Source organism: Coregonus lavaretus, assembly GCF_964263955.1.
Source record: "Coregonus lavaretus genome assembly, chromosome: 18".
Lineage (NCBI taxonomy): Eukaryota > Metazoa > Chordata > Actinopteri > Salmoniformes > Salmonidae > Coregonus > Coregonus lavaretus.
In genome coordinates, this window is record NC_140005.1 from 23303801 (window position 1) to 23324731 (window position 20931).

A 20931-nucleotide genomic window follows, 5' to 3' on the forward strand; every position below is an offset into this window, starting at 1 on the left:
GCACCTGCTGCCTTTTCAAATCCAAGTGTTTCAGTTGGGCAGTTAGGTTCCTGCAAGAACCCCCACCAACTAAAGAAGTTCCTCGATGAACCCCACTTCCTATGGGGTTCTTGGAAGCATCTTTTGGGGGCCATTTTCAGTGCCAAGAACCCTAAGGTTCTTCAAAGAACTTTGAGGATCTTAGAAGACCTTGTTGAACCCCTAAGTTTTAGAGTGTATGTCCTTCTTTGCCGTACCTGACCACACAACTGGACAGTAGTCCAGGTGCGACAAAACTAGGGCCTGTAGGACCTGTCTGGTTGACTGAGATATCAAGAAAGCAGAGCAACGCCTTATCATGGACAGACCTCTTCCCATTATGTGTAACCATTGAGTTTATATGTTTTGACCTGGTAGCTTGCTAACTAGGGTGACACCCAGCAGTTTAGTCTCTTCAACTTGCTCAATAGCCACATTATTCAATAATAAATCCAGACCAGGGTTGAGCCAGTGAATTGTCTCACAAAATATGCATTTCGTTTTTGAGATATTTAGCACCAGCCTATTGCTAGTTACCCATTCTTAAACTGACTGGAGCTCTATGTTAAGGATGGCAGTTATTTATTTTACTGTAGGCCTATTCTATCACTAAATTATTGTCGGAATTTCAAGTCATATGCTATGCAGTGGATCGTCTTCCGCATTAGCTTCATTTATCCACTAGGGGGCAGACGGTCACTTCTTGAAAATGTCCAAAGCTCTTGTGTGATCCAAACTATTTTATGACCTGACGTGCCCACGTAGGCTATTATTTGTATAAATTTATGAACTACCGTATAGGACAATCACAAACAAGTTGTTGATTTTTCTATATTACATGACACATGGCTCCAAATAGACAGACATCATAGAGTGTGAAATGCGCTCCCAGAAATGTCCCAGAGGAATGATAATCTGCAATCCCTCCTTCTCAGACGTCACAACTACCGCTTACTATAAAGTATCAGTGAAATCACAGCGCGCCCATTGAGGACGATACTCTTGTTGCGCAAAGGGGACAGAAGCGTGAGGGAGAGCGGCACTGACTTTACACCAGCAACAGTTGATGGAAAATAAAAAATGCAATGGAGAAAGTACATTTAGTCATGATGAACGAATGAAGAGGGAAAACGGACGATGTCAAGGGTGTGATATAACATTTGAAGGAAGAACAGAAAGACTACAGATTGAGTGAAAAGGGGTCTCAGATAAGATAAAGATAATTTTCAAGAATGATCTGGACTATTCTTGGAATGGACACCCGGATAGCACCCAGATGACACTAGCCCTATATTGACAAGATGGGATTCCTCGGGGGAAAGAACTCATTGACCTCCTGAATGCAAAGAGATAGAGGATAACATTTCACCTGGAATTTAGTGCAAATAATTTTGTGTCTTTTTCTGTTGCTCCTTTACCATACTTCCTTATATTTCATCGGCTTATTAGCTAAGCAAGGGCAGATAGAAATATGCATTTGGGTAAAGCACTTCTGTTTTTCCTCCTGTTGAACTGTGTGACCATGACTTTGTCACTATCCACTTGCACCACTGTGGACATAGACCACATAAAGAAAAAGAGAGTAGAGGCAATCCGAGGACAGATTCTCAGTAAACTTCGACTGACCAGCCCGCCGCAAACAGTGGGTCCGAATCAGGTACCGTTTCAGGTGCTGTCGCTCTATAACAGTACGAAGGAGCTGATCGAGGAGTTGGGAAGAGACAGACAGCAAAGTTGTGGACAGGATAACACAGAGACTGAATATTACGCCAAAGAGATTTACAAGTTCAATATGATTCATGGACCACCAGAAAACAGTAAGTGCTGTTCATTTATCTATTTTACGCGTTTTACACATGAAGGCCACTTTTCTACCCATGCGCTTTGTTCGTTTTGTCAAATCATGATCCTACCAACAGCTGATCGTGTTGCCACGGTGGCTTCTATTCACAGGAGGTTGGTGGTATCTTAATTGAGGAGGACAAGCTCGTGGAAATGGCTGGAGCGGAATAGGTGGAATGGTATCAAATTAGGGCTGACCCCATTTAGTCGACTGGTCAAGTGTTTGGTCCATAGGCTGTTGGTCAACCAAGATTTTGTTAGTTGAGCAGTGGCAAATATATATATATATATATATATATGTATATATATATATGTATATATATATATATATATATATATATATATATATATATATATATATATATATATATATATATATAAATGTATGACACACCAGACACCTGTCTGATTCATGCCTGTCTGAGTGGACTTATCTGAAGACAGAGGCTGCGGGGATGACACACCAGTATCACCAGTTTACCATTTACCGTTAATGACCATCATTTATCATCTACAATGTTTGTTTGGTTATGGTCATTTCTGTTAATACATTCAATATATTCATATTACAGTATTACGGTTGTCATTGTAGGAGTGGACACGTTGTTTGCAGAGTGCAAAACCTAGGCTACACTTGTGGGGGAAAAGTTTTGGTTTATTTCATTTCATTTATGAGTTGTCAATTTTATTCATTGTCTTTTGTTTGGAACTCTCCTGTCAATCTTGAGTAAGGACACGCACCTGATTATGCATATAACTAGCCCTAGGTTTATAAATGTGCCCATTTGGGGATCTGATACTATTTCTGATTGTCTTAACTCACCATTACTGTGGAGCTTTTCAAGGTAATTTTTTCTAAGCCTAAAAAAAAAAGCAAGTAAACAAAGCCTGTTTTTACATCCATTGAGAATGACAATAGTTCCTCAACATAGCCTATTTGAAAAATATTTCCAGCTTGCTCCATTTCAATTACCGCTCAGCATGAAAGGGGAAAAAATGTAATGCTCTGTTCCGGTGGAAATATCATAAAAAAGGCCTACCTGATTACTTCTTATCCCTTGCGCAAATAGCCTACAGCTGTGTCTGTCTGTGTCTGGAGCTCACTGGCGCAGGAAACTCTGAGGGCCCAGAATATTTTATACAATGTTGCAAGTTTGCTAGCTGCAAGCTTCAGGCTGGACCCAAGTTAAAACTTGATACAATGTTTCAAGTTCCTTGCAGACAGGCCCTGCATAGCCAATGTGATTTATAGGATATTTATTTTTATCAGGATATTTTCTACCTGAAGGCTGCAATGTTTTTATTTGTTGGCTTTATGTAGGCTCTTTTATTACATATTGGCAATATAAGTTACTTTGAGATTTGTATCATTTTCATTTGGATAGAATTTGGATTAACCACATTACATTGATTTTGAGATATGAAAACTATTATAAATTAAATAAATAAAAAAAATCCACAAAAATCTGGCACGCAGATCAGTAGAAATGGTAAGATAACTTGGCACTCCAAATGGAAAAGGTTGCTGACCGCTGTTACAGCCTATTACTGGCAACTTCAGGTGCTTAATGGCAGAATCTGCGAAGGCCAGCATCAGCGGGCAGTGGGAGGAGGATGGTCAGGTCAGGAACAGGTTTTTTTCTTCTGGTTAGGCTATATATTGATCTCTGGCTCCCTCTTTAGAAATGTGTGTTTTCATTTTTAATTGCAGTGATTTCCATGTGTTTGATTCCATTCCATTCGCTCCATTCCAGCCATTATTATGAGCCATACTCCCCTCAGCAGCCTCCACTGCTTTATATTATGTTAGGTATGCTTCTGATCAAAACCCTGCTTAGCTAAATGTAAATAGCCCATTTCTCCATGGAGAGAGTCTGGGCAGTCCAGGTCTGATGATGCCTAATTTCTTAATCTGAATGTCCCAGCTGGTGACCAGCTCATGCAGATGTAATATTGATCTCTGGTGGTTTGCCATAGAAATGATTGAAACTAATAGAGGAACATACCTCTCCAATAAAGACAAATGTAGTATGAAAGATCAGTATAGCCTAGCCTAAAACAAATGAAAGCAACTTTAAAAAATAGTTTTCATTGAGAACTGAAGAAGAATCTCCATATAGCCAATGTATAACTCCCCTATTCAAAATGTAATTCTTCTGATTCCGCTGCAGAGTTAAGCCCCCTGTGTCCAGTTTATGTGTCAGTGTGCAATGCAAGCAGTCTATGATTTATTTTATGGCATTTGTCCATACAACTGCCATATGATATGTTCCAATTCCAGCTGAATTGATCTATAAAAGCACCCGTAGAACTGCAGCATAGGCTAAAACCTACTGTAAAAACATGGAGACGATGTTAACAAATTGTACTAATGAAATAACGCAAGAAATAACGCAACAACCCTGCTCCGCCTAAAGAGGAATTTGCCAACACAACGTTAACGCACGGTCGCATCCCTGCGCAGTGGAAAGAGCGCGACTGATGGAGGGCAAAGCAAACAGTCTAATTGGCGTGAGCGCCATTCCTCCCTCATACCTCACATAAAAGCCATGGGAACTCCCAATAGCCGACCCAGCACAGGACCATCTGAGACATTCCATTGGAACACTTTTTTCAGGCACGCCGGTGAGTTTAGCATCACTCCAACCACTGCTCCAACCACTGCTCCAATTACAGTTTTTTCCCAACTCCAGATATAATTAGTTCCCAAACCTTTTGGGATTCTAAGACCATTGTTTTATCATGTATTGTGTTCACCTCACCACTGTTTTCTTTATTGGCACTATTTAAAAGTTCAAACACAGCTAATTCAGCTGCAAATTGACTTGTGCACTAGAACAAAATTGTCTTGCTCATCCTAGTTGTCATTTCCTGTATAAACGGAACAATTGATTGTTCCAGTCTAATCAGAGTGAGAAGTTTATTGGAGCATCTCTCTCTATTGCAGTGAATTGTTTAAAGAAGGGAATTGTTTACTAAGTGGAAGACTTGGAGGCCTATTCACTGTTCAGATGCTGGATCATTGCATCATGTTACTTCTTTATAATCAACAGGTGTTTAAAGCCATTCAATGACATTGAACAGAGCTTCCTCTGGCAACAGCTCAAGCCCCTGTGTCAAATATGTTTCCTGAGGGCTTCTGACTCTCAAAATAGTCACTACTACAACCATCTTGGCCAGAGGTAGCTAGAGGCCGCAAAACAAACAGAGGTCTGGTGCGTGGGCTCTGGGCTGCATCATAGCCAGGAGCCCTAGTCACATCACTCTGTCATGACACTGTCATGAGCATAGTAAATAAACAGGGCCTATTGGCCACAGTTGTCACAAGGGCCGGCTCCAGGCATAAGTGACATAAGCGGTCAACCAATTTTTATTTTATTTATTTATTCTAAAAATATATATTTTAGGAACTCAGTCAGGGTCAGGGTCTCAACTAACAGTTGAGAGTTAATTTGATGGAAACACATCTCTGGTGGGATATATTGTTTTTATGCAGATTTTAGAATCTAAAATCTTCATAAAAACAATATATCCCACAAGAGATGTGTTTCCATCAAATTGACTTTTTGCAGATAAAAGGCTGTGTTTGATAATGTAGTGCACATAAAAAAATAACATTATATAGCGTGTGCCCACTCTGGTATTTTCAAGCGCACGTATAGCCTACATGATGAGATTTTATGGACAAAAGAGCGAGATAATTTTTTCAAACGGCAGCCACGCATTGATTATCATGTCACCAGAATAAGACCCTAGATATTTATCGGACAGGAGCATCAAGCTCATCACCTTGCACTTTCACCACCCTGTGAAGTTCATCATAACTCTGTAGCTTAATAAACTGCATGATTTCCCGACAAATTGTAGTGGGAGGACCACACATGTCATCGCGTGACTCCAAGTTTACATCGATATGATGGTTATTATATCAATATTTGCACATAAAAGCGTTTCCACCAACATTTCTCACATAATTAATTTTATAGACACAAAAAGATATCACCTTGTCTAGCGTATTTTGTTTTGACAACATTTGGAACGTTTATTGAACATTTTTCTGTTTCCATCTGGCCTGTCATGACATTTCTTATCCGACATGTACTTTACTGGCATAAAAAGGTTGGATGGAAACCTGGTTACTGACAGTCACTCAATTAGCCATGTCACCTAACCATTTTTAGATTGGTAAATTAGTCTAGCCAGTTATGTAAACTTGTAGTAATCATGGCCGAATACCGACCGGGCACGCAGGGCACGTGCCCGGGGCCCTGACCTCCAGGGGGCCCCCATAGATTTTTTAGTCACTCTGACTCAGATATCATTAACATGGCATAACATGGCCCCCAACCAAATCTCGCTTAGGGCCCCCAAAGGCTAGAGCCGGCCCTGGTTGTCACTCATTGGCCATTGAACTAGACTAATTCCATTAATCTCGTACATTTACCTAAATGTAGCCTACAATGCACTTTTTTCCCCCTGTTGTTTTCTCTTTGTTTAATCCTGTTCTTTGTTCATGTCCAGATACACCCTCTAGAGGAGACTGTAAGGGAGGGAGAGTGTTTGTCCCCTCAATAACAAGGCCTGCAGTGTGGATGAATAATCACTTTTCTCTTCCCTTCACTTTCCATTATGTAATTTTCATATGAAGAAGGGCCTGTTTCAGTATCAGTGAGCGTAATGTCTATCACCACAGTAATACAGCAATACATATTTTCATTTCATTTCCATAATCTAATGGGTTTTACATACACTCTTTTTGGAAGGTGGGAATATCTTGGATAATTTTCAGATTGGTGCTTTTTCACTCTTTTTATTACTCAGTTACAGGGCTGAGTGTAAGACGAAGAGACTTTTCCTCCCAGACTCATATGCTTTAATAACTAGAGTAATTTGCCAAAATACTCATGGTACCATTAGTTAGGTGTCTCTGAATATAAACAGTGTTTTCCAGTAAAGCTGTGGATATGACAAGTGCAGATGGGAGCCATTTGGTGAACACTGGTAGAGGAGCCAAACTAACGCCACAAGGGCCAAGCGTCTCCATAATCCACAGCACCCAGTCCTAGGTTTGGTTTGGGTACTGAACTCCAGTTGTAATCACTCATCCACATATATTAGCACTCATTCACTCTTTATGTTGACATTTGGCATAGTACGTCTGTCCAAAGACAACCACTGAACCATCTAAGAATACCACCTATTGGCTCTCATAGCTGCAAATTAGGCGAAACCAGGTTTATTTAGAAGAAAAGCATGCAGTGAGTGTTTTGGCATAGGGCAATCATTGATTCAGCGTTTGGAGGGAAGGAGAAAGATGTGGACCGGAGCTGAGAACAGCAGTGTTTCTGATATATGGAATTGTAGAAAGGTGATGTCATCCCAAGCAAACAGACTTCTCTGGTCCATTCCGAAAGACAGCCCCCCCATCCTTGATCAAGTGGAAAAAAGCTGTCTTACTTCAGCAGAGAACTCCATCACATTATCTCATCTATAGCAGTCAGCCACAGGGCTCCATGTGTAGAGACTTACTCAGGACAGGAGAGCTGGAAATGTCTTGTTCTGAGGAATGTCTTGGTCTGAGGAACGTCTTGGTCTGAGGAACATCTTGGTCTGAGGAATGGCTTGGTCCACACTAGAGTGTTGTGTTTAAATTACAGTAGCACACACAGGTGATTATGGCTGGTATATTGTTATTGACATGACCATTCATTCATATGTAATAAGTTTGTGTCGCAAAAGTGTGAATTGTAATTGAATAATAATTTGAGCAGTAAACTCTAATGTTTATTCATCTGGAGATAGCTATAATATTTTATTGACATATTAGAAAGCATGATTGGTTACTTATTATTTTAAGATAAAACTGTTAGTTGAAAAAATGCTACGGTATGTGTATGGCCTTCAGGATAAAACAGATTAGTCTAATAAGATTAGTTATTAGACATTAGAATACCAGCTTTTGCAATGCCGTTGCCATTTTTCACTGGTAAACGAGGTCCAGACTCCTCAGCAGCTGGCCAGCACCTGCTTTCTATGCTCCCCATTTCCTTTGTTTACCTTCACATAGCTTTGGCGAGACTGACATCACGGCCGGCCCTCTGGGCACTGGGAACAGGCTGATTGCTGGGAGTGTTTGATGGGAGCTTCTGTGTGATGTCACCTACCAGGGCAGGGAGAGGAGAGGAGCTAGCGTGGTGGGGCATCCCAGACACAGGAAGCAGTGAGGTGAGGGCGGAGGGGGACCAGTGTCTGTCTAGGGTGGAAGCTTTATGAGAAGCTTTAGAACAGAGCTATTCAAAGTCTGTCCTTAGGTGCTCCTGTGTGGAAGATTTCACTACTATTGCAACCCTCACCTAATACTCTTCTATTGACCAGGCATGTTATTGATCTAGAACATGAATATCTAGTCAACTGCTCAACATTTTGACTACAAATACACTGCTGTCAAGTTTCAGCGTTTATTCGCCAGGTGCACAGGATACAACAGGTGTAATACAGTACAGTGACATTCTTACCTTGAGAGATCTTTCCCAACAATGCAGTGATAATGACAATAATAATAATATAGATAATAGGAAATATCACAACAAATAAAAGTAAGAATAAAAACCTACGATGAGCGTTAAAGAACACCAGAATGCAAGTATATACAGGTCAGTGCCAGTACTTTATCAATGTGCAGGGGTACTGGAATTGTTAGTCCTCAGCCCCGCAGTCCATGGAAGTCATTGCAGACACACTGCCACATATAAAAGAGAAAGGTTACAAAAAGCAGGACCCCATTTTCAGTCCCTTGGGAAAAGTGGGAGAGGTATTTGTACCACTTCATATGAAATGCCATGAAAACCTTGTATTTACATAGTAGTTACCGTGTAGATACAACATTTTACATAGTGTGTAGTACGTAACTATGATACCTGTTTGTGGTTTGTGTCATTACACACAGGATTTATTACATGTATTATATTTGCAAACAAAGCCACATTTGGACAGCTTTCTTTCACCACAAAAGTTACTATTTTCAAAATTTTCACAATGAATCTCAAAAGAAAGGTGAACAACCTTGAGAAATGGGAAGGACTACAATATAATGGAAGTTTGTCACATTGACAAATAAACTATTTTGAGGGGCCATAGAAGCTCTTTGGTTGCTTCAGATAAAGTTCAGGTCAAGATCCCGCTGATGTCAGCATGCTTATGCTGCTGGCCTTATAACCAGATCTGATAATGGAGAGGAGAGAGACTGTAAATTAGCCTGCTGTGTATTTCACTCTAATTATGCTGGCAATCTCTTACACTCACAGCCATGGAACAAATTACCTTCAGACCCTTGACAAAAATAACCCATAATGTGAAATCCACCTAAAACCATTGCAATGGGAAAAATGAGGTCATCCAAAAGGAAACCAAAGACTTGATTAGAATTTCAAATCTCATCTTGAAGGGGGGGGGGGGGGGGGTGGGTTTGAGACAGGCCAAGGGAGTAGAGGGCTACTGAGCCCTTATAGATTGTGAGGAAGCACAGGACAGATATTTGGCTAGGGGTGAAGAGTCTAACGACTGAAAAGGTCACATATAAATAGGGGGACTTCAAAATAAAATAGTCCATGGAAATATCAGATAATGGCTATGCCGCGGTGAAATAGGATTATGGGTCATAGGAAGTTTAGGTAGATGTGTGAGCTCACAATGCATTGTACACAAACATCCTTCTCCATTGCTATAAACAGATCTAGATTCATGTCAACCAAAGGTGTGATATCCTTGTTAACCATCACCAGCGAATCACAGGGTCTCTAATAAAGCTCAGGCTTGGGGTTATAAATTAGCGATGGCTTGGCTGTAAATGAGTGTTTCCACTTGGCTCGTAAAACGCTTGCCGTGTGCTTGTTTTGCTCAACGCTGCATGCGCTCTGCCTGTTAAAATAATAAACGATTCAATGGTATTAGGGTTGGAAAAAAAGAAAAGCTTCCTTGACTGGGCAGTGCAACAGGAAGTATTTCAGAAGGGGCCCATCGAGAAGTGTTCTGTGGCTGTTACTATAACTACTGTACTGTACTACTGTAGCTGAGTTCACTGTCTGCCTTACACAACCACACCACACAGGTTGACAGGACTGGTTCCCCTTCCAATTGATGGTTAAAATAACCTTAAGGTGCTTCTCTCAGTTATACATTCAGCCCCCCTGACAAACAGTCACTGAAGGACTCTCTCTCTCCCTTTTAAATAACACATTGATTGAGCTAGTGGTATGTATCTACCTGCAAAGTGACTGAACTGAGCTAAACTGGTTGTTCCAGGGAACACTTGGCTTCTGACGTGTTGAGCTCTGGAGCAGGAGGCAGGGAGGAGGAGCACCCTGCCATCTCAGCCCAGCCTGTTCAGTTCCACCAACACATGGGACATTTGGTTTTCATTTCATGACTTCAACTTGTTGCTAACTCGGACTGCACAAAGCATAAACAGATGGCCCAAGGCTTCGTTTTATTCACTGGCAATGGTTGGAGAATGGTTAACTGTATTTCTTCTGTTGTAAAGGTCATTCGTTTGGAATGTCAAACACTACGAAATGCAGAAGATATACAGATAAAAGATTGAAAAATAATTAAAGAGTGAAGACTTTAGTCACAGTCCTTCTGTGTGAAAGCAGTGAGGATTGCATCATTAGAGTTGTGTTTTAAGGTGAGCCACTTTGTCTCTGTGTCCTGCCCTGCAGATGACCTTCCCTACTGCCCCAAGGGCATCACTTCCAAGGTATTCCGCTTCAACGTCTCGGCCATGGAGAAGAACTCCACCAACCTCTTCAGAGCCGAGTTCCGAGCCCTTCGTGTCCCCAACTCTAGCGCCAAGAGGAACGAGCAGAGGATTGAGCTCTACCAGGTGTGTGAACGTACTATTCCATTCCCACTGTACTCAAGCATGCGGGTGTGTAGTGATCCAATTCTCCCATACAAGCATCAAAAAGTCCTGAATTGACAGGAGCTCGTCCCTTTAAATGAAGGCTAAAGCTAGGTTAAACACTGAAAATTAAGTGGGGGCAGTCAATGTTTTGACCCCTAGTTGCACCGCACTTTCCCAAACCATCTTGCTGTTCAATGTGTAAATTGATGTTTTTTAAACTGTAGTGCTTTATGTTGTGAATATGTCTGCAACTTTGTGTACTGCTATTTTGTCCAGGTCTCGCTTGTAAAATAGATTGTTCATCTCAATGAGACTAACCTGGTCAAATAAAGGAAAAATAATATATAAATAAAATATGTCTCAATGCACATGGGACAGTGAAGTCAGTCTACATGGAAAGAAGAAAACATTTATATCAGGGCCCCTAACTCCCCCTCTCTTTAAGTGATGATCATTATTCCATGTGCCTCAAGTCAAGTACATTTGCACACAATTCAGAGCGTGCTACAGCAGACTCTGAGAAACTCTAGATTACCATTTTGCAATTGCTCCTTTCACAGCTGTCAATCTCTGAGCTTTTGTCCAACCACCCTTTTTTTCCAAGTTCAGTTAGATGTTTTCAACAAGGGATTCAGACATCTGCACCTGTATTTGTGTTTTTTAGGATGTATGTATGTGTTTCTGAGTGGTGTGTGTGTGTGTGTGTGTGTGTCCGTGGATTGTGGGGTGTATGTGGGTGGGGTGGATGGGATGGATTTTCGTTTCCTCATTCATCTCCCGTGAGAGACTGGGAGCTATGATCAGGTTCCAACATTTCCTGCCAGGGAGACAAGCGTCTCCAGCCTGCATACCGCCTCTGAGGCAGGCTACTCTCTGGCCAGGGCCGAGCTCAGCTCAGACTGGCTGTCAGGCCCCCAGATTCTTTCCAGGAGCCCAGAGGAGATAGAGGCAGGGTCAGCCGCTGCGCTGGAGGATTAAATGAAGCTGCTCGCCCCCACACATTAGCCGGGAGCTGATTGGCAGGCGCTGGCCGTGCTCTCTTGCTGGGTCCCCTGTTCCCACAGGAAGCCGGATTAGAAGCTGACAATGTTCAGGAACCTGTTTATGCAGCCTGCTGTGGTGCTGAGCCCCCCACTTCACTGGCCTCTCTCTGGAGATAACACTTATCGTTCACAGAAACCTTAGGAGTTATTTAAAGTGTGGATCCCTAAATCATATGCATTAGGACTGGATTCAATCCGTAACGTGGAAGATCGGTGCTTAAAATTTTAAGGTAATTTCCAATTGAGCGGACATATGCAGTGTTTACAGTTTTTTAAATTACTATTATTATTTATTTATTTATTATCAGTGGGTGCTGCAGCACCCTCAGCACCCCTACTTCCCGTGGCTATGTTGCATTTACATTTCAATCTAGCTATAACGCGGATCTTCCGCGATACTTTGGCGATATGGATTGAATCCAGCCGTTAGTCCGTCAATTTGAGACGTAGAGTAAAGTATATGTCCATGCTGGTATACAGCACATAATCAGAGACACTCAGAGATCTGAATCAATAGCAACATTTGCAGTGCCTCATCCTGACTAGACCAGTGTTAGGAAACCAAACATTTTGAGAGCCCAATTGAAATTTGAAGTGTAGATGGGAGGGACAGCCAGGTTCTCATTGGCAGTACGGCTACACACAGGCATTAACTTGCAAAATGGGGATATCAACACAGGGAGTCACTTTTTCCATGAGGAGAAGACGTTTGGCCCAGGGCATCCTGGAGCGTCTGGCTCAGACAGTCCTGGCTGGGTTGCCGTCTGGTGTGTGTGTGTGTGTGTGTGTGTGTGTGTGTGTGTGTGTGAGAGAGAGAGAGAGAGAGAGAATATATGCAGCTGGGTCACTCTCTTACCTCTGGCTGGCAGATTCTGCGGCCAGACGACCACATAGCCAAGCAGCGCTACATCGGGGGCAAGAACGTCCTGACCAAAGGAACGCCAGAGTGGGTCTCCTTCGATGTCACAGACACAGTCAGGGAATGGCTTATGTACCGAGGTGAGTGGGCCAAAGCCCTAATGGTCCCTGTCTCATACCATATGTTGCATATCAAAGCATGAGCCAAAAGGTATTTGGAAACTCAATTTCATTTGGACAAAGGAAAATGGCCTCAAGGAAAATACCACTTCCTCATATTGCCGTGCTCTCTTTTTCCCTCAGAGACCAACCTCGGCCTAGAGATCAGTGTGCACTGCCCCTGCCACACCTTCAACACCAACGGTGACATTATCGAAAACGTCAATGAGGTGCTAGAAGTCAAGTTCAAAGGTAAAATGACATGAGGTGCCTCATTTAAGAAACCAACCATTTCTGATTCCTCCTTTTTGGCTTTTCCACTGCTCATCACAGCCCCTCTTTCTATCCGTATGAGCTCTGATTTAGAAAAAGACCAGTGAACATGGGCCTCAATGGGTAATACTTCTTTGGCACTTTTTTTTATGAAGATGATGGTTTTCTTCTCAGAGAGAGTGAGGTGAGAGAGAGAGAGATAGAGGAAAGATAAAGGGAGTGAGAAAGGCAGAGAGAGAGTGAGGAAAAGAGAGGAAAGGGAGACAAGAGGACTAGAGAGAGGAAAGAAAGAGAGGAGAGAAGATCATGGGAATACAATTGGTCTGGTATCTCACTTAGCATTGGGGCCTCCGGGTCCCTGGTCCTGGGAACGATCCCCTGACTGGCTTGGCCACAAGGAATGTGCTACCACGGCACTCAGACGCTTGGCCCCAAATTAAAGAGGGGCTCCATATCCACCGGCAGGGTCTCTCCTGAGATCTCTACTGCTTTTGCTATCAGGGGCAGATTGGATGAGCAGACACTAACCCAGGGGGAGGACAGAGGGACCAGCTCTGGTGGAGAAGGAGGAGGAGGAGGAGGAGTGAGAGAAGAAGGAGTGAGAGGAGGAGGAGTGGGGCTGTAGGTGATGCCTGAAGTCCAGCCTCTTACCAGTGAAGACAAAGCTTTTAATACATTACAGAAAGTACTATGACTAAAACAGCAGTGGTGAATTCTAATTCTGTATAACTGACTCAGACATACACTATGATACCCCATTCCTGAGCTGAGGGGCAGGGTCCCTTGCTCACAATTCTGTTAAAATATTTGGGTCTACATTTGAATTGACCTGAACTTTGCTTCTAATGGACTAGGACTGCACTTCAGCTTGATTCACCAAATCTATCCCTTTTATTTATTTATATGGAATGGTCTTGGTCTATGTAGTTTCATCCACTAATGACACCTCCGTACTAACGCCTGACGTCCCTGTGTCTTCCTCCTGTAGGTGTGGAGGGTGACTACGATGAGAGCCGCTGGGACCTGGGCAGACTGAAGAAGCAGAAGGAGCAGCTCTTCCCTCACCTCATCCTCATGATGCTGCCCCCTCACAGGATAGACGCCCAGTCCTCATCCCGCAGACGCAAGAGAGCCCTGGACACCAACTACTGCTTCTCGTAAGTAACTAACCACCTCACTCTTCTAAATAAATTACTAAGTTACTGTGCAAAATCAACCCGTGAAATCATAGCTGAAAGAACAACGATTTTAGAGTGCATGTCATATATTTAGATGAAAATTTACTGCAGGATGAGTAGCCACATTTTTGTCCAATAGATAAATAGCCCCTGGTTACTCCTGTAAGCAACACAGTAGATCAAGTTGGATCTCAAATGGCAATGGTGGCTTCTCTCATTTCTAATTTACTTGGCAGAGGAGCGATGTGTAGGAATAAGCTGGTTAATTTGCTATCAGATAGTCTGTGGCATGGCAGAGGCATTAGCAACCTGATACAAGTCGAGATCTGTCCCTGTATTGAAGTGTACGACAGCTACCTCCCTCCCCTCTCTTACATGCTGTCTCCTCCCCTCCTCTATGGAATCCCTCTGTCAGTCTGACTGACAGCAGTAAGACACCTGGGCTGCCTCCCAAGGGAACTGAGGACACACCTTCCAGTGGAATGTCTGGTCTTCTTAGGGCTCAGTCAGACTGCATGCATGTAGTGAAATGTACACAACCTGGAAATAGAGCGTTTCTCCTTCAGGTGAGGTATTTCATTGCTTCATAAAGATCTCTCTCTCCTGCCTGCTGTAGTAACTATGAGGAGAACTGCTGTGTACGACCCCTCTACATTGACTTCCGCCAGCACCTGGGCTGGAGGTGGATCCACGAGCCTAAGGGATACTACGCTAACTTCTGCTCTGGGCCCTGCCCTTACCTAAGGAGCGCAGACACCACACACAGCTCGGTGAGACACGGCTTGTACACTACTAATGCACTCATTACCCTGTGTTAAGTATTATTACCACTAAATTACACAATGGAATGCAGGCACTTACAAGCAGGTACTGTATGTTGGCACACCTAAACAGACAACACCCACCTACACACTCTCACAACCTGATAGCCTGAGGTTTCCCATGCCAATATTACCAATTACCAACCCCTCATCACATTGCCTAGTCTTAAGGCTCTATTCAATCAGATCTGCTTTAGCTGACATCCGCATAACGGTTGTTTTGGCGGTGTCGGAGGTGGAACTGTGTTAGTGCTGTCAAATCCACAAGTGGCTCCTGGCATTATACCTAAAGCGGACATTACAATTGAGTCACACTGGATCGTGAGATGTAATCTGAACCTCGATTAGGCTGATAGAAATCCGCATTTTTTAGTTGAATGATTTTCTATTTGAGCATCATTATTTCTATATAGCCTACACTTTCTCATTCTGAACTTCTAATGCGAGTGGGACGGGTGTGGCTTTGTGACAATGATCAAGAGAAGCTGCTCACCAATTTGAAAGCTCCAACGCAGTTACATCTCCGACACAGCCATGGGGGTGTCACCTATCGCCGGTTAACGCTTGATCTGATTGAATCTAGGCCTTAGTGCAACTTGTTTGTCTAACTTCAAAATCAAACTTGTTTTTTATCCAAATGAAATGAAAGGGAATAACAATAATTTGTGTAGTGATTGTACCTGGTCTGACATCCCCTCCCTTCCTCCATCCCTCTGTAGATGCTGAGTCTGTACAACACCCTGAACCCTGAGGCATCTGCCTCTCCCTGCTGTGTGCCTCAGGACCTGGAGCCCCTTACCATCCTCTACTACGTGGGCCGCACCCCCAAGGTGGAGCAGCTCTCCAACATGATCGTCAAGTCCTGCAAGTGCAGCTAAGGGCCCCGGGCCCAGCACACTGGGATCTGACAGGGCCACACACGGCACTACACTGAGGGAGGGGAAGGGGAGGGTGGCGTGCTGTCTGTCCCACCACCAAGAGTACCTCTGTCCACCCTCACAACACTCTTCCCCCCTCCTTAGTCGAGCCCACGCAGAGGCCCTGCAGAGAGAGACGCAGCCCACCACTCTACCCACAATTCCCAGGCTGTGTGCCCAAATGACTTTCAAACATCACTCCAGACCCAGCAATCTCAACATAACTTTTTATTGGCCTTTTACATTGGTTTTTTTCTTCTCAATGTCAAGTGTTTTTCCCTCATTCTTTTGTCAATATTTCAGCCATCTGAACTGCCTTTAGCTTTGTGCCATATGACCACGGGCATTCAAAGCCAACCTCTGTCTGCTCAGAGAAAAAAAACAGACATAAGCTGTTCTAGCCATGACCACTGCCTACTCAAGGACATACAGTAGTTGCAGTCAAAAAGAAAGACCGACTGAGAACCTGGATTTACAGTGCAAATTAATCAAAGCGGCTAAAGCAAAAGCTCTGTCAGGCTTTTGTTTCCTAAAGAGAACCATCCTTTTTAATGGAGGGCCGACACAAGGCCTTGACGCACAGGACAAACACTGTCCATGCTGGAAACTTAGCGCAGCGTGCACCACATCTCCCTACACTGTTAATGTAGGACAGATGTTGATGGACTCAAATAATCTTAGGAAAAATACAAAATGCTGGAAAACAACTTTTATTCAACAACGTATCTTTATGGTTATGTTTACCTCTGTTATGCAACAGAATGTTTTCGGGATTTTTTTCTTAAATGAAGCAGACTTTTCTGTTGTACAAGACGATGTATGTCACTAAGTGAACACTTCACTAGATCACAAACTGTATGTCTTTATTGCTATTACTCTTAAACACTTTTTTTTTAATTAAAAATGGTTTTGGACGAACAGATGTGTTATTTTTTTTTCTCAAAATCTTTAGTTAATCATAATTTGTGGGTATCAGTATAAATTATGCATTTAGGCCCAGCTCAACAGCTATTCATATTGAGATGCTAGTGACGAAGAGCCAGATTCAAATCAGATCCACTTAAACCAAAATCCGCATAGATTATGTTGACGGTGTCGGAACTACGTTAGAACTGTCAAATCCACAACGGCTCCTGGCATTATACCTAAAGTGGACATTGCAATTGGCTGCACGGAGTCGCATTGAAATAAATCCCATGCAACCTTGTTTACAAGTTCAAACACTGGAATGTGAGATGTAATCTACACCTCGATTACGCCAATAGAAATCCTTATTATTTAGTTTAATGATTTTCAATTTGAGCGTCATTATTTCTATATAGCCTACACGTTCTCATTCTGAACTTCTAACGCGAGTGGGACGGGTTTTGCTTTGTGACAATGATCACAAGAGCAGCTGCTCACCGATTTGACAGCTCCAATGCAGTTTCACCTCCGAGACCGCCAAAACATCAGCTATGCTGGTGTCGGCTATCGCCAGTTAACGCTGGATCTGATTGAACTAGGCCCTAGTCCTTAAACATATGGATGAAAAGTGTTCACTTTCAGAGGTGCAGGAAACTGATTTGATTGACAACCTTTTTTAAATGAAAAAGATACAATGCAACCATTTACAGTACATATAGACACTGGCATAATAAACATATTGCTACTGATATTAATGGTCTTGCTTTGAAATGGTCACTGATGGTTACCACACTGTTTGGTCCTCACAATACAGCAGTTGGGGAGACACATGCAAAAGGCTATTAATAACCCACTAACTTAGTATTCCCTTACAATAATACATGACCCAACCGCTGCATATGTTCTACCACAGTTTGTACTCGAGATAACAGCATGCTGTCATACACTCTTAGAAAAAAGGGTTCCAAAAGGGTTCTTCGGCTGTCCCCATGGGAGAACTCTTTTGGGTTCCAGGTAGATCCCTCTGTGGAAAGGGTTCTACATGGAACCCAAAAGGGTTCTACCTGGAACCCAAAAGGGTTCTTCAAAGGGTTCTGCTATGGGGACAGCCGAATAACCCTTTTAGGTTCTAGATAGCACCTTTTCTTCTAAGAGTGTAGGTTTAGTAGGCGTTAACACTTGTCAATCAATGATATTTCTGTATCAAAATCTGTGTAATAAACAATGCTTGTGCCAAACTTTACACCTGAATCACATGTAGGAACAAACTCTTCATCATAAGTAATCATCTTGTTAGAATTAAATAATACAATATTCAAGTATTTTTAGCAAAGTAAAACAGTCAAAAACAGTCATCTAAAATAACAACACTTACAAAATTGAACATGAAACCCTGAGTACGTTCACTACACAAAAGATGGCATTGCATAGGCAGGCCCCTTCATTACCATGTTCTGAGCATAGGGGCCATGAGACAGACATTCAACAGCTTTTTCCCTCAGGTTGTAAAGGAGCACACACACTACAAATGGTCAACATTGCCATTGCATTACAGTCAGAAACGACTGACTGCAGGGTACTGTGTGGTCTACAGTAACATACAAAGTCACATACAATAGAGTTAAAGATAAAAACAGATTACTGTGCAGGTCTTTAACAGTATACTGCACATTACTAAGCCAGAGCGCACAAAGAATGGCGATATACCAGATGTACACTTCGTTACAGTTCATAGTGGGAAAAGCCTGGTATATACTGTTACTGTGTAGAGTATAGACAAACAAGGGAGTGCAAAAATGAGAACAGTAAAGGCAACAATACAACTAATTCAAGTGTCCTGCTAGCCAATGTAACAAGTCTTCATGAAGAGAGAGGAATTCCTTCAGAATACATGAACAATGACCAAAAATAACTGGATTGGCAACTGTTTGTGATACTCTCTAATAGAGTCATTCATGAGTGAATGGGGTGGTTGGTTCCCAAGCACAACATCAAGACTGCCTCACCAGACAAGACTTCCTTTACTTTCTCATTTCTAAGTAAAACAAGATTTAATTGAGACAATCTCTAGAATACTGGTCAATTGCAGTTGATATCTCTTGTACCCAAACTTTCCTACATAGCAAACCTGTCTTTAAAATGAGACAGAAGGGTGTGATGGAGCACATCTCTCTGGCTGTACAGTAATTGCTATAAAGTATTAAGACTATACTCTGAGCTCCAGTGATAGTGCCCATGGGGGCTCTGGTGGGAACCAGCTGTTGCTGGGTGTCTGTCACTGAAGTCTTTCCATGGCATAGACAGACAGACAGCATGGGAGAATGAGGGATGACAACTGCTGCGATAGGGGTTATGGAGTTGGGGCTGGGGGAGTGGGGTGATACAGAAAGCCACTGGAAAGTCTTGGGCTGTGCAACAGATCCCGACCTGTGTCAGGCCCAGGGATTCCTGAAAGGGCAGGCTATCCTCTTGCATGTCTCCATCACATAGAAACAGTAACAGGGCCTGGTGTGATGTCAGACATACTGTCTCAGCAGTGGGATCCTTAAGTTGTTTCCTACCCAGCATGCACCTGTGGTCACATGCAGAGACACCTCTGTCGGCAAGATGGTGTGCCGTTGCTCCCGTCCTCTCTCTGGTTCGCTCTCTGTCATCTGAGCTTGGACCCCTGGCCCTGAAACAGTTTGCTGTACACAGAAAGACCTGCAGAGGAAAGAGGATAACTGAGATTAATAAAATAACTACATTGGGGTGAACATCGAATGTTGTGATTTCAAGGCCGGATCTTCAGTGTGCAGTAGTTAGAAACTATCCTACTGTGGGAACAGTTCAGGGCAGAAGCTGGGGAAGAAAGTACTCCATAGTGCTGACTGGTGCATCTTACACTTTAAAAAAATGAGCATTTGGAGTCAATGGCAAATACAAATATTGTGAGGAGTTGAGCCAAACTTTAAAAGTTCTATATGGAATTTTATTTTGCTAACGGTTGCAAAATTATGCTAGATCAGGGGTTTTGAAACTGGGGTCTGCGGAGGTACTGCACGGGGTCTGCGATTTTTAGTATTATCATCTTTTGGGAAAATATTTGTTGGATTTTGTTATGTGAAAAATTTGAATTTTATGAATATCGCTAGCTGCAACAGAATACTAACGTGGATATACTTTTTATGTCTCTGCATCCAGTATGAAGGAAGTTAGAGGTAGTTTCACGTGCGTACACTAACTAGTGCTAGCAGCATACCACTGCTGGCTTGCCTCTGAAGTTGAGCAGGGTTGGTCCTGGTTGGTCCCTGGATGGGAGACCAGACGCTGCTGGAGGTGGTGTTGGAGGGCCAGTAGGAGGCACTCTTTCCTCTGGTCTAAAAACAAATATCCCAGGGCTGTTAAACAGGTGTCCTGACTCTCTGTGGTCACTAAAGATCCCATGGCACTTATTGTGTAGGGGTGTTAACCCCGGTGTCTTGGCTAAATTCCCAATCTGGCCCTCATACCATCATGGCCACTTAATCATCCCCAGCTTCCAATTGGCTTATTCCTCTCTCCTGTAACTATTCCCCAGCTCGTTGCTGTAAATGAGAACGTATTCTCAGTCAACTTACCTGGTAAAATAAGGGTTAAATAAAACTGGAAGTCTAGAGGAACAGTTAGTATGCTAGCTGTTCCTGTTCATCCAACTCTCGGGAAGTAGATAAATGGTTCATTGCCAAAATGTTGAACTATCCCTTTAATATGGAGAAAATTACAGTCATTAGAGCTAATTACAGGGTTTTTCTGTATAGAAAATTCTTAGGCGGGCCGTGTAAGTGGTAATTTTTGGGATGGAAAAACAGTCTCAACTTAAATGACCAAAACCAGATAGAAAGCATGCAGAAAAGATATTGAACTATATACAGTGCAGTCAGAAAATATTCAGACCCCTTGACTTTTCCACATTTTGTTACGTTACAGCCTTATTCTAAAATGGATTAAATTGTTTTTTCCCCCCCTCATCAATCTACACACACAATACCCCAT

At 42.7% G+C, this 20931-nt stretch overlaps 2 protein-coding genes across 2 annotated transcripts in view; one reads left to right on the top strand and one right to left on the bottom strand.

The window, feature by feature from the left end:
• Nucleotides 1-1004: 1004 nt before the first annotated feature.
• Nucleotides 1005-19169, top strand: LOC311146111 (transforming growth factor beta-3 proprotein-like). Its single transcript, XM_084182580.1, has 7 exons — nt 1005-1835; nt 10578-10741; nt 12675-12804; nt 12967-13074; nt 14084-14252; nt 14890-15043; nt 15814-19169. Exons 1-7 carry the CDS (start codon nt 1490-1492, stop codon nt 15970-15972), a joined length of 1230 nt encoding a protein of 409 aa, XP_084038706.1. The 5' UTR covers nt 1005-1489; the 3' UTR covers nt 15973-19169.
• A 2-nt stretch (nt 19170-19171) lies between these two features.
• Nucleotides 19172-20931, bottom strand: part of LOC311146112 (tubulin polyglutamylase TTLL5-like) — a 91557-nt gene continuing 89797 nt past the window's right edge. Inside the window, exon 33 of the mRNA XM_084182581.1 lies at nt 19172-19620. Coding sequence (XP_084038707.1) covers nt 19568-19620 — 53 coding nt within the window. The 3' untranslated portion in view covers nt 19172-19567. The remainder of the gene's footprint in view (nt 19621-20931) is intronic.